We start from the raw sequence: 13,288 nt of genomic DNA, 5'->3' as shown, positions 1-13,288 counted from the left end.
CCTTAATGTCTCAGGGATTTCTTCGCAGGGCCCTGGGCCAAAAGAGACACCTGACGGTCCCAGTTACCAAGCAGTTAGGTCCAAAGGACTTAAGGACTTAGGGTCTCCAAACGCAGAAGCCACGCGGGGAAAAAAAATCACCACGTGTAAATTGAAAGAGAAACGTTTATTTCATTCTTAACCAAAATGACTCACTAATGGGATGCGTGTACTTGGGTGTTACACACTTTCCAAATCTCACACTCACCTTAGACATGGCTGCTCTCATCACCATGCCATGTTTTCACGTGGTATTTGATTTGTACAGAAACCGCCAAAAACTCAGCTTTGCAAAGATACAGTGTCAAAAGGAAAGCAGCAAAATTTAAAGCTACAAACTACAGAGTTCCCATTGTGGCTCAGCTGGTTACAAACCCAACTAGTATCCATGAGGACATGGGTTCGATCTCGGGCCTTGCTCAGCGGGTTAAAGATCTGGCATCACTGCAAGCTGCAGTGTAGGTTGAGGAAGCCACATCTGCTGTGGTGTAGGCTGGCGGCTGCAGCTCTGATGTGACCCCTAGCCTGGGAATCTCCATATGCCCCAAAATGACAAAAAGAAAGAAAGAAAGAAAAATAACACTACAAACTACTTCGAGCATGGTGTTTGACACTTGTAGAGTACCCTGTGTTTCTCTTAAGTTTAAACTAGCTGCAGTGCCTTGAGAGTTTATTGGGGCACCCAGGGTCCCTCAGCACGATTTGGGAACTACAGGCCTTAAGCAGTCAAAGCTCTGCAAAATCTTTGGGCCCAGCTCTTCTCATGATTATTCTTTGATCACATCTCTTCCCCAAACCCGGCCCATGCTCCCATGTCGGTTTCTGTGCTCAGCATCACTTGCCCCAGCTCCATCCATCTAACTCCGCTCATCCTTCAAAGGCACCTTTCTGCAGGAGATCGGAAACTGAACGCCCGCTGTACTTGGTATGTTCTTACGATGCACTTATCCCATTTCTCAGGCAACAGGCACCTAATTATGTGTGGCCTCTCTAGTTCTCAAATATCTGGGGCCTGTCCCCGATAGGGCAGGGACCATCTACTTTGTTCCTTGTGAAATACACACAGGAAACTGCCCAGGGTTATGACAGCGGAAGGAATAACCAGAGCATGGACTCCCGTGTAACTGCTGCCCAGGTCTTTGCTCCTCTCATACTCAGCAGGTAATGCTGTTGCCGAATGAAAGCAAGTCCGGAAGTTAAGCTACCCAATACTGCATGTGCAAGACAGTCATTTAGATGAGTTTATCCCAACAGAAAGGACTTTTCTACACAGAAACCCTGCATGATAAAAGCTAAAGAGAGCTGCCCAGGCATAGGTCTGTTTGTGCACTCATATTTAAAGATGATATAAACTTACGGAAAAAGGGATATGGCATTTGTGTCAAAATAACATAGGAAGGGGGGGGACGGTCATCCGTCCATCAGGACTGAAGCTGAGTGCTGGGTGCACCAGGGTTCCAAGACACTCTTCTCTGTACTTTTGTGTCTGTTGAAGTTTTTCTAAAATGAAACAATTTTTTTTTAAAGAAAAGCTGGGAAAGAAAAAAGCTATTTAAGGAATACCGTTTCAGAAGTTTGAAAAGAAAGACCTCTTCTTCCTGGCCGCCCTCAGCTGTGTATAAACCTTGACAGTCCAATCCTACAATTTCCCAGGGCGCGAGGAGGAGCTCGGAGGGCCCTGTCAGCACCTTTCAGGCTTCCCGAAACACAGAAAAAGGTCTCCGATGAGTCAACCACAATTTAAATAACTGCCTCAAACCAGAATTTGGGACCGACGGCCTCTCTCTGGAGGTGATTCTGAGCAGACTTCCTTTCACGTAGGAAGATAAAGATCCCTTTGATTACAGAAGCCACGAGAACAGCTTGCCCATTTCACTGGAGCTCCAGGAACCCCGCAAGATCATTCTCTTCTCTTCCCCAGATGAGCATCAATATTTCTGGAACACACTGCTGCTAGGCGGGCATGCTGCGGAACACGCTGCGGAATCGTGAGAGGCACTGCTTTTATTGCCCTGCTCCTCCTCCCCCTCCCTGCTAAAACACAACCACCCAGCTGCCCCTCCCCAGCCGGCATTTAAAACCAGCTTCCTCTCCAGAGGAAACGAATCTGACTAGGAACAATGAGGTTACGGGTTCGATCCCTAGACTCGCCCAGTGGGTTAAGGATCCGGCGTTGCCATGAGCTGGGGTGTAGGTCAAAGACGCAGCTCGGATCTGGCGTGGCTGTGGCTGTGGTGCAGGCTGGCAGCTGTAGCTCCAAGTGGACCCCTAGCCTGGGAATCTCCATATGCTGCTGGTGCAGCCCTAAAAAGACAAAAGACAAAAAGATAAAAAAATAAATAAAAAATGAAACCAGCCTCTTCTCTAACTGCCAGACTTCTCCAGGTACCAGTAACATGTGACACAGAAATTCTGCAAACTGGCCTCTTCCAAGTGCATCTCTAGCAATGATTTGAAAATGTTCCGGGTTGGCCCTCTTGAAAGGTATTTAAGGGCCAAGAGACCACAAGTAAAATTTCAGCTGCCTTGGGCTCCCCGTAAGCCTTCCCATATGCCAAATACTCGAAAGCCCTTTTCCTTTGGAGGAGCAAAACGAGAGGGGGCAGCTAGTGGACAGGGAGGCCATGGGGAAGAAAGGGTGAAACCTCTGCGGTGTGGCACCGAGGACACTGACCAGGGACCAGCCCGCAGCGTCGGAGAAAAAAAGAAACGAGACACCATCCTCTGAAGGAAGGTAAGACAGGCGGGCCCTGGGGACCCAGTGAATGAGAAAGAGAAGAAGCGGTGAGGAAGGCAGGGCAGTGACCCTAGGAAGATGGCCTGAGCCTGTGCGGGGGAGGGGGTGGCCAGGAGCCAAACAGAAGGGGAAAGAAAACAGCAGCGAGACTTAGTCCTGATCAGAAAAGTGACGTGGGAGAAAGGAATGAGGTACAGAGGACCTGGAGGAGCTCCCACTGTGGCTCAGCGATAACAAACCCCCGGCTAGCCTCCAGGAGGACATGGGTGCCATCCCTGGCCTCGCTCAGTGGGTTAAGGATCTGGCATTGCCGTGAGCTGTGGTGTGGGTCACAGAGACGGCTCGGATCCAGCGTGGCTGTGGCTGTGGCTGTGGTGTAGGCCAGCAGCTGTAGCTCTGATTGGACCCCTAGCCTGGGAACCTCCATATGCCACAGGTGCGGCCCTAAAAAGACCAAAAAAAAAAAAAATAGAGGACATGAAGATTTCAATCCAGGCCGACTGTGAAACTAGATCAGTTGGTCTGAATGCAAAACAACCCCTGCCATTTCCTCAAGAAAATGCTTAAGGGTATAACATTGTTTTCTTATAAAAAATGACCGGTAGACACAAGGTCATTAACCGCCTCTCCCTGAACTCAAAGCCTAAGGCGCCCAGTAGGGTTCTCGCCGTCTGGTGAACCAGTGAGGGAATCCTCCTGGCCAGCGCTGCTCGTTCCCGCCCTCCCCAGGAAAGGCGCTGCAGCCGTCTACACCTTCAACGCCCAAATCACAGGGTATCGAGTCTCAAACGTTCCTCAAAGTTCCGCCTTCTGGAGGCGAGCAAGAAGACATCTAATCAAAAGCTCCGAAAATCCATGATGAAATCCCAAATCTCATCAGAGCTGGCGGAGGGTGCCGCCGGCGCGAGGTTTCTTGCCAGGTAAGCTTTGCACGTCCCCAGATGTCACGGCGACAAAGATGATTATACAGAAATACCAAAGTGATCTGAAAAACCACCCACACCAAAGGCTGTTGAGCTTTATGTTCTTACGCATCTTCACCTGGGCAGAAGTGACTCAGACCCACGATCACGCACTGAGCATTACAAGCAATCGTGACGGAACGACAGTGGGGAGAATGAGACAACTGAATGCTTGGGCCGACACCCTGGTGCCTCTCAGGATGTCACCAACTTCACAGAATTCATTCTTGAGCGATGGGCGTGTTCATGGAAAGATAAGCAAAAGGACATAACTACATTGCAGCCAAAACAGGCCTTTTAGCGTGTACTTCAGACATTCACGCCTGTATTGCGACCCCCACCACGCCACGCTGCAGAGACCGCCGACTGGATCTGAAATCTGTGCTGCTCTGTGTGGCGCCTGCCGTCCCGGGAGCCCCTCCTTAATGGCAGATGTCTTACTCTGAAGCAAACCCCAAGCTTGTGGGAGGGACGTGACTGGGAGTCCAGATCAACGAGACTGGGCACCAGTTAGTGCTTAGTGAAGCTGAATGATGGGACAAGAGGGTTTATGATACAATTATCTCTACGTGTGTAAGTGCTTAGAATCTTTCACAATAAAAAGTAAAATACTGGGGGGGGGGGGGAGGTGAAATAGCAGAGTTCCCATCATGGCTCGGTGGTTAACGAATCCGACTAGGAACCATGAGGTTGCAGGTTCCATCCCTGGCCTTGCTCAGTGGGTTAAGGATCCGGCGTTGCTGTGAGCTGTGGTGTGGGTCACAGATGCGGCTTGGACCCCGAGTTGCTGTGGCTGTGATGTAGGCCGGTGGCTATAGCTCCGATTCGACCCCTAACCTGGAAACCTCCATATGCTGCGGGTGCGGCCCTAGAAAAAACAAAAAGACAAAAAAAAGTAAAATACCAAAAAAGAGAAAGAAAACATTTTTTCAAGATGCTCAAAAGCAAAAACAGGCCTCTCTCACAGCCCCTCTCAACAACTTAATTTTTAGTCCTCTGAAACAGTGGAGCACAAGTCAACACTTTTCTGTGCTTAGGCAATGAGGCAGAAAGGCAGTGAGGCAAGTTCCAGCCTGGAAAATTCCTTGAGAGAAAACAGATTAGAACGACTAATGCAATGGCACCCTTTCTACAGCTGCCACTTCTCGTGCTGCCCCCACACATCTGAGGGCAGATCTCCGACTCTCCAGAGGAACGTGCACACTACCTAAAGGCCAGGAGAGGAAAGCCACTGCAGAAAGTTGCAAAAGGCCACGTGCAACTCCAGATCAGAAACTGGATTTGGAAACTTCCATGACGATGCATCCTGAAGAGGCAGAGCCCAGACTCATCTGTTTCTCGGGGTTCCGTGGGACGTGAGTCGGCAGTGGCGTCTCAGATGCCTAGTGAGCATCCCTAACTGTCCAGAGACCCCATCCTCTGAAGGGAAAGGCGGAGTTAGAAACCCAGGAGGGAGGAAGACAAATGCAATAAAAAAATTCACAGTGAGCAGCAAGTGCCGTAAAAGGCTTCTTCCAAATGCCTCCAGAACCCGATGAGGGAGGGGCTCAGCCTGCTTAGGGAGTCAAGGAAGGGAGCTATGAAGGGGGTCACAACAGATGAACAGGAGCCTGTCCAACACTGTGGGCTGCTGGCGGGGACAGAGTAGAAGCAGAAGTCCAACGTCTTTGAGACCTGAAGAGGCCATCCTGGCTGCAACAAGAGGCTGGGGCTGGGGAGGTGGGTGAGAGCCTGACTGTGCAGGGCCTTGCCCCGCGTGGTGCTAAGGAGCGGAGACGTCACCCCGGGGTCCAGTATCAGGAAGGCCCAGCTGCGGGAAATTCCAACTCCTGGAATGGAGGCTAACACCCCCTTTCCTCATGGACCGGCAACATGGGGCGGCGGGGGGGGGGGGGCCTGGGGTAACTGCTTCACACAACACCCAGAGCATTTCGGCAGGGGTGCGGCATCCTGGATGCAGCACGGCTCAATTTCTCTTTTCAGGGGTTTGTCTGGGGCAGCGGGGCAGGTGGATGGGAGGGTGACAGGCAGCGGGGTGGCTCACAGACGGCTGTTGTATTAGCCAGGAAGTGGATGTCGAGAGCCAGGCTAAGACCCCAGCAACAGGGACAGGGAGGAGGAGCCAGATTTGGGAGACCCTTCATGAGTCCACGTGACGGGACCTGGTGACCAAGGAGCAGAGCATCACTTTACCAGCCCAGGCAGGCTGTGACTGACAGCACAGGCGGAGAGCACGAGAAGCCAGGTTTTCTTCAAGTTTCAAATAACTAGTTTTGCTCTGATCCTTCCCTCCTAAGAAATTCCCAACATTAACCATTCAGGGGCCACCTCAGGAGTCTGGGCTGGTCTGCCTGGGAGAGCAGTGTATTTTTATGGTTGGTAAAGAATGGCTCTAAATTAGGCCCAGTCCTCTGGGACTATATGGGAAAGGTGATGGAAGGGAATGGGAATCGGGGTTGCTACAGAATAATCTGCAATTTGGTGGAGATTTGAGGGTCAAATCTCAGCATTAGCTCGTATTTCAAGGGGCGTGTAAAAAAGCCCCGAACTAGATGTGGCAATACCAAAGAAAGTCCTTGACTCCACCAAGCTAAGACAAGCTTTGTAAAACAAATCTAACACAAAGCATGACAGCATCATTCTCAGTTTATATCTGGGCTGGGAGGGCAGAAATGAAACATGAAATTGCAGAGACAGACAGTGGTGTTGCTACAGTTACAAAATCGCACCTTAGAAAGACGGCACCTAAGGTAAAATGCCAAGACTCAAACTAGTTTCTGAAAACAAATGTAAAACTCGTTTTCTGTGCTAAGCGTAGTCTGCCACTGTGGTGTGAGAAATCTCCATTTCTGGGAACAGCAACACATGTTTGGTTGAGGAACAAAAACACCTGCCAAAACCACTCTGTGGAGAGGGGGGAAAAAACCCTCCCAGTTTTGTTGGCCCCTGAAAAAAGTAAACAATTACGAAACCATGAAATGGAATGACAGGTATACATTCTACAGAACCCGTCTGATGACTTAAAGGTGCCTGTCTGCATCGGCAAGTTTCTTCCCTTTGAACTGGAGTCCCCACCGCCACTCGGGTCCATGACCACCCCCTCCCTTGCTTGGACTGGTGCAGTAGCCTCTGCCTGGTCTCCGTTTCCTCCTGGCCCCATCAGCTCAGTCTCAACACAGCACCTGCTGATCCTGTAAAGTGGAGCCAGCTGTCTCAGCTTTGTCTGCATAACAAAACGCTAGAGCCTGGGTGGCTTAAACAACAGACACTTATTTCTCACAGCCCAGGATTAGGGCGTCAGCACAGTTGAGTTCCGGGCAGAGCCCTCTTCCTGGCTAGCAGACAGCTGCCTTCTCATGAGAGCTGTGTCCTCACGTGGTGGAGAGAGAGGGACTACTGGTCTCTTCCTCTTCTTATAAGGGCACTAATCTCATCGTGGGGGCACCACCCTCTCCACTTAATCACCTCCCAAAGGCTCCACCTCCAAATAGCATCACACTGGGAGATAAGGATTCAACATATGAGTCTGAAGGGTGACATAAACACTGAGTCTGTAGCATCAGGGTACATCACTCTTCAGCTCAGATTCCTCCAATGACTTTGGAAAAGCCAACATCCTTAACACCAGTCACCCGGTGGTGGCCCTAAACCTGTGGTCTCCTTGGGGACAGCACGGCTCAATGGGCAGTGCTCAGGAACTCCGTGAGGGCATTTCCTGGTGGTCACAGGGACTGAGGGGCGATGCAGGCACTACGGTGAGGGGCCAGGAAAGCCAGGTGGCCCTGCAGAGCTGAAAGTGGTCCAACATCTGCAGGCTGCTCTGATGTCCTTCCAGACACTCACATGCGCCAAAAACCTTTAACAATTACCTGGGCCCTCAACCTAAACTGCTTTACATAAAAGCACAAAGGCACTTTTTGCCTAATTTTACCCAATGAATAGTCTCAAAATGTGGCTACTATATAAATCAAGTAAAGATGAAGTTTGTTTGGGATCTCGTGAGAAGTGTTCCCCTGCTTGGAAATCCCGTCGCCGCCCTGGTCAGCACCAGCAGACATAGCATTCGATCGCAGGTGGCATATCAGCATGGGTCTGGGCCTTTGCATGCTAAATTACATATATGTGATTAAAAATTACTTCCCAGCTACTTCAGACTAGCAGATGGGTAACATATTTCTTTTTAAAGCTGTGTACGTAGATGACTGTCTATAACTTGCATTTCAGGCAGTGGTGGGGACGACAAATATTCTGAGGGAAGAGGAAGTGGGGAGAGGGGCGCATTAGAAGTATTGTATTATTAACAGATACAAACTGCCATGCATAAAATAGATTGGCAAAACGTGCTTCCTGTACTTGGGAATTAGACCTAGGATTTTACAATAATCAGAATATAATCTGCAAAAAAACTGAATCACTAGGTTGTACACCTGAAGCTAATAACAGAATATTGTAAATCAACTATATCTCAATTTTTAAAACTACGTCATATATAAAATACACACACACACACACGTTCTGTAAGGCGGCCCTGAGTCCCTGATGTGACTGGCCTCTGAGTTGCTCTCCCACTCCTCAACTTCCTCCCCTACTCGCTGCACCCCAGTCACCCCCACTTCTCTGCCCTTCCTCTCTGGCTCCCTGCCAAGCCCATGCCCACTTATGCACCACCCTCACCCCCACCAGGGCCTCTGCCTAAAGACTCCCCTGCCTCTTAGAGTTCTGGCTCAAACAATGCCTTCTAGTGAGGCCTCCCTGTTTAAAATCACAGCCCGGGAAGATCTCATTGTGGCTCAGCAGGTTACCAATCTGACTAGTATCCACGAGGATGCGGGTTCGATCCCTGGCCTTGCTCAGTGGGTTAAAGATACAGCGCTGCCATGAGCTGTGGTGTAGGTCGCAGACGTGGCTGGGATCTGGCATTGCTGTGGCTGTGGCGTAGACTGGCAGCTGCAGCTGAATGTGACCCCTGGCCTGGGAACTTCCATATGCCACAGGTGCAGCCTTATAAAAATAAATAAATAAATAAAATCACAGCCCGCCCGCCCCACCTGCTCCCCAGCCACCACCTGGCACTCCCCGTTCCAGTCCCTGCCCTTGGTCCTGCATTATACTCCTCTGGCGCTTATCACCACTACGTTCAATTCAATTCAGTGAAACTTCAGTCTGTTCCCCCCAGAATGAAAGCTCTATGAGGACAAGGATTTTGTTGTGTCCTCAGGGCCTAGAAAAGTATCTGGATACTGTTTATAATCTGCTTACATATTAATGTTTTAAGAATACGAATTCTGAAATCTTTAGTTATAGCTGCAAGATTAAACGGAAAACTCGGGGTCTCTGTATGTTACTATCTTTACTCTCTGTATAGAGAGAGATCTCTGTACACATGGGGGTGGGGGGAGAGACTGGTCCCCAGGGCTGAACTGAGCTAAAATAAGCCAATTTATTCTCAGAAAAACAATGAGAATTAGAACATACGGAGGTTTCACTGAATTGAATTGAACTGAATTTCACTGTGAAATTATTAGGCCTTAATCCACTTTCTCTAATTCTGCCTTTAAGCACCTTTGACGCCTCCCTGCTCTGCCTGCCTAACCAGGGGTTGGATTCTCCAGATTCTCCCTCTGACACGCCTCTCATCCTTCCCACCTCTTCCCTCTCCCACCCCTTTTCAGGTCTGTCCCTCAGCCCTGGTTGTCCCACGGGCTGCTGCTGCGTTAAGCTAGAAAGAGCACCAGTTGAGTCACTCACCTGTCAAGCGCGTCAATGACTCCCAACTTCCTGCTCACTTGGGTGCAAAAGCCTCAGACAGAGGGCTCATTCAACATTCCCTCGCCTCCCTCCCTCCACCTCCGTCCCCAAGCTCCTCCCAAACCGGACCTGTCCCCAGGGCCCACACCTGGTGCCTCCTCTGCTACTTCCCATGTCTCATTCCCGAATGAAATTCCACGCATCCACCAGGCTCAGCTCCAATGCACGGCTTCCCAGCTTCAGGAAGCCCCCACACACACGCTGCCCCCCCACCCCCAGCACCAGACGTGGGCTCCTAGCACTTCCTGGCACCTCTCCTTGGCAGTTACAAGGCTGCTCCCTGTTGAAGTGCTGTGTACTTGTCATTTCTCCCTCCTCACTGTGGGCTCCTTGAGGCCACGGGCTTTTTCTTTCCTGTTTTTGTCTCTTTCTTCTTTGCGCCCCATACAGTATCTCAGACAGACTAAGTTCTCTAGACATGTGTTACATTTGCAAGCAGACTGTGACTTAGCCAAGCCTAAGAATCAAAGAAGGCAAGACATAGTTTTGCTGGATACAGCTGAGGCTACGTGCAGAAATAAAGACTTAAAGAAGATCTGTTTTTAAAAAATAGATGCAGGGAAAAGCAAAGCAGGAGAAGGCAGTAGCCTGAGGCAAAAATGCCCTGCCTGGGACCAGCCCTAACTCTGAACAGCGAAAAGGTTGATCTCAGTCCTTTAGGAACTTGTTCCTCTTTGCACAAAATCAAATTCTGAAATACAAAGAACGCTACTTACACACGAAGGAAAAGGGCACAGATAATATTCGGGGAGCCTGCACTGCAATGCCAAAACCAGGCTCTCCCGTCTGCTCGTGGCCCCTCACTCTTGAGAGAGCTGGTCCTTTCCATTACTTCACGTTCTTGCAGGTCCAGCAGGTGCAGACAGGTCCAGCAGGGCCGTCTGCGGTAGCCTGGCTGCCAGCATCTAGGTGTGGTAACTAGGTTTGCTGCTCAACTGACAAGATGATGTGTGGCCTTCTGAGAGATGTCAATATTTTTCCATTTAAATACTGTTTTGGAACACTTTATTAATGAAGGAGAAACACTTGCTGTGTTCAGAAAAATAATGAATCATAGATTAGTGGTGAATGAGAGCATGCTGCTCAGACCCGAATTTAGGGCCAAAGGAGAACTCAGACAGGACAGAATGATAGCGATCACTCTGAAAACCACCAATCCTGGGACCTGGCCGGCTTTTATCCAGGAAGATTACTTTGGGTAGGGACTCCACCCTGCTAACTATCACCAGGAAGACAAGATCATAAGATGGAAGTGTGGCAGATTAATGAGGAACAAGCTCAGGCTTCTACTTCCCTCGATGTAAAGAGCCAATAAAGTGACGAACTTGGATGAATGTCAAATCTTACAGCCCTCAGTTATTTCAGCCTCTATAAAAACAAATGAGTAATTTGAGGTTAGAGAAGACACCTTCCTATCGTTATGATTACTGATTCTAATCATTAGAACATAACCAAAAAAAAATTTAATGCAGCATGTCTTCATAAAGACCAACTGGCCGGAACTATTAACAGAAAAAAAGCCCAGATTCATTTAAACGTGAAATCTGGAGCGAGGCAAAAATAAAAATTAAAAAAGATAAAGCTTGTCTCTTCAACTGATGCACTTAATGGGATAATCACAATTCAAGCCATAAATATACCCTTTGAGTACAATGTCCTCTCCACTCCTTGGCTCCATTATCCTATTTTATTTTATGTATTCATTTATTTAGCCTTTTGTCTTTTTAGGACTGCACTTGGGACATATGGAGGTTCCCAGGCTAAGGGTCGAATCAGAGCTACAGCCGGCAGCCTACACCACAGCCACAGCAACGCAGGACCCGAGATGCTTCTGCGACCTACACTGTAGCTCGTGGCAATGCCGGATCCTTAACCCACTGAGCGAGGCCAGGGATCGAACCTCCGTCCTCAGGGATTGAACCTCCGTCCTCATGGGTACTAGTCAGGTTCGTTAACCACTGAGCCACGATAGGAACTCCCTTTTTTATTAAGTAAGGTATAAATAAACATTTTCCTGGAATATGTTTCCTTGAAGGCAGCTGAGCCAACGTCTGTGTCACCCAAGGACCAAATCCCAATTACCTTCTTTTAAAGTCCATTTGATGGAGCCTGTCCTCTTGCTGACGGCATGCAAACTTCCGTCCAAGGTTGACACAAACAGTAAGGTCTCAGGAAGTGTCACAGTGCTGGGACTTCCAAAACCCTGCAATGAGAGAAGATGGATGCGGTCGAGACAATTCTTCACCTTGGGCATGTAACACCACAGATGGGCCCCTCCTTTACCCCAAAGTTATCCTCCTAAAACCCACCGTCTTCCAGACGAAGAAACCTGGGTTGACCAGCAGACGTTCCCATCAAGGGCACATGTCTGGACAAGAGCGGGGTCAGGACTAGAACCCAGGCCACCTTAACTCTTATCTGAGCAGCCGTCCTTCGTGGGCACAGTCTCATGATCTAGCATGACAGGGACAGGGATTCTGAAATAATCCAAGGGCGGCCTCCACTGAAACAGGAGAAAGTATGCCCAGCCGTCTAACTGACTGACCTCCTCTCTGGGTGGCATTTTACTCTCTCGAACCTGGTTATCTTGCAAGACTCGGTGACGAAGAAGAAAGCCAACACCCCCCACACACCCACATACACTTACGAAATTTTAAAAGGCAAAGAATTAGGGGGAAATGTCTGAAGCAAAATAGGAAAAACAGTTCTCATTATATGAAGAGTTTGTATAATAACACCAAGATTTCGAGGGAGACGTTATAAAAGAAAATCCATAAAAATTATTCTTCTCTTATAAGCAAAATCTAATTTTTTTTTTTTTTTGCCATTTCTTGGGCCACTCCCGCGGCATATGGAGGTTCCCAGGCTGGGGATCGAATTGGAGCTGCAGCCCCCGGCCTACGCCAGAGCCACAGCAACGCAGGATCCGAGCCGTGTCTGTGACCTACACCACAGCTCACGGCAACGCCAGATCGTTAACCCACTGAGCAAGGGCAGGGATCGAACCCGCAACCTCATGGTTCCTAGTCGGATTCATTAACCACTGCACCACGATGGGAACTCCCAGCAAAATCTAATTTAAATCAAAATGTGCTGGAGTTCCCGTCTGACTAGGAACTATGAGGTTGCGGGTTCGATCCCTGCCCTTGCTCAGTGGGTTAAGGATCTGGAGCTGCCACGAGCTGTGGTGTAGGTTGCAGACGTGGCTTGGATCCTGCGTTGCTGTGGTGTAGGCCAGAGGCCACAGCTCCGATTCGACCCCTAGCCTGGGAATCTCCATATGCTACAGGTGCAGCCCAAGAAACGGCAAAAAGACAAAAAAGAAAAAAGAAAAAAAAGAAAAAACCCGAAATGTGCCTTTTACACTTAATCAATGAAAAAGAATAATGAATAATGAATAATGAAAAAGAAAACAGTTTATAGAAAATAGGAATGTCTATGTGTATGTGTGACTGGGTCACCTTGCTGTGATCAGTAGAAAAGTGACAGAACACTGTAAACCAGCTATAATGGAAAAAAATTAAAATTTTTAAATTAAAAAAAAAACAGTTTATACAAAATAGCCAAAGGTAGTGAAATTCACTCACATCCATTGCTGGCGGCAAAGAAAATTATCAGCTAGTGCAATCTTTCAGGAAAGCATGAAAGTGCTCATATTTTTGATCTTGTAGTTTCACTTCTACATCCAAAGAAATAACTCCAGATGTGAAAAAGGTTCTCTGCACAATGGTACTCATTACAA

At 48.7% G+C, this 13,288-nt stretch overlaps 1 protein-coding gene across 1 annotated transcript in view; it reads right to left on the bottom strand.

The window, feature by feature from the left end:
* The window catches only part of ERN1 (endoplasmic reticulum to nucleus signaling 1), an 81,168-nt gene that overhangs the window by 43,656 nt on the left and 24,224 nt on the right, over positions 1-13,288 (bottom strand). The window contains exon 2 of the mRNA XM_047757844.1: positions 11,629-11,749. Coding sequence (XP_047613800.1) covers positions 11,629-11,749 — 121 coding nt within the window. The remainder of the gene's footprint in view (positions 1-11,628; positions 11,750-13,288) is intronic.

This window comes from Phacochoerus africanus, chromosome 14, assembly GCF_016906955.1.
Source record: "Phacochoerus africanus isolate WHEZ1 chromosome 14, ROS_Pafr_v1, whole genome shotgun sequence".
Classification (NCBI taxonomy): Eukaryota; Metazoa; Chordata; class Mammalia; order Artiodactyla; family Suidae; genus Phacochoerus; species Phacochoerus africanus.
This window is presented reverse-complemented; position numbering and strand designations above follow the sequence as displayed.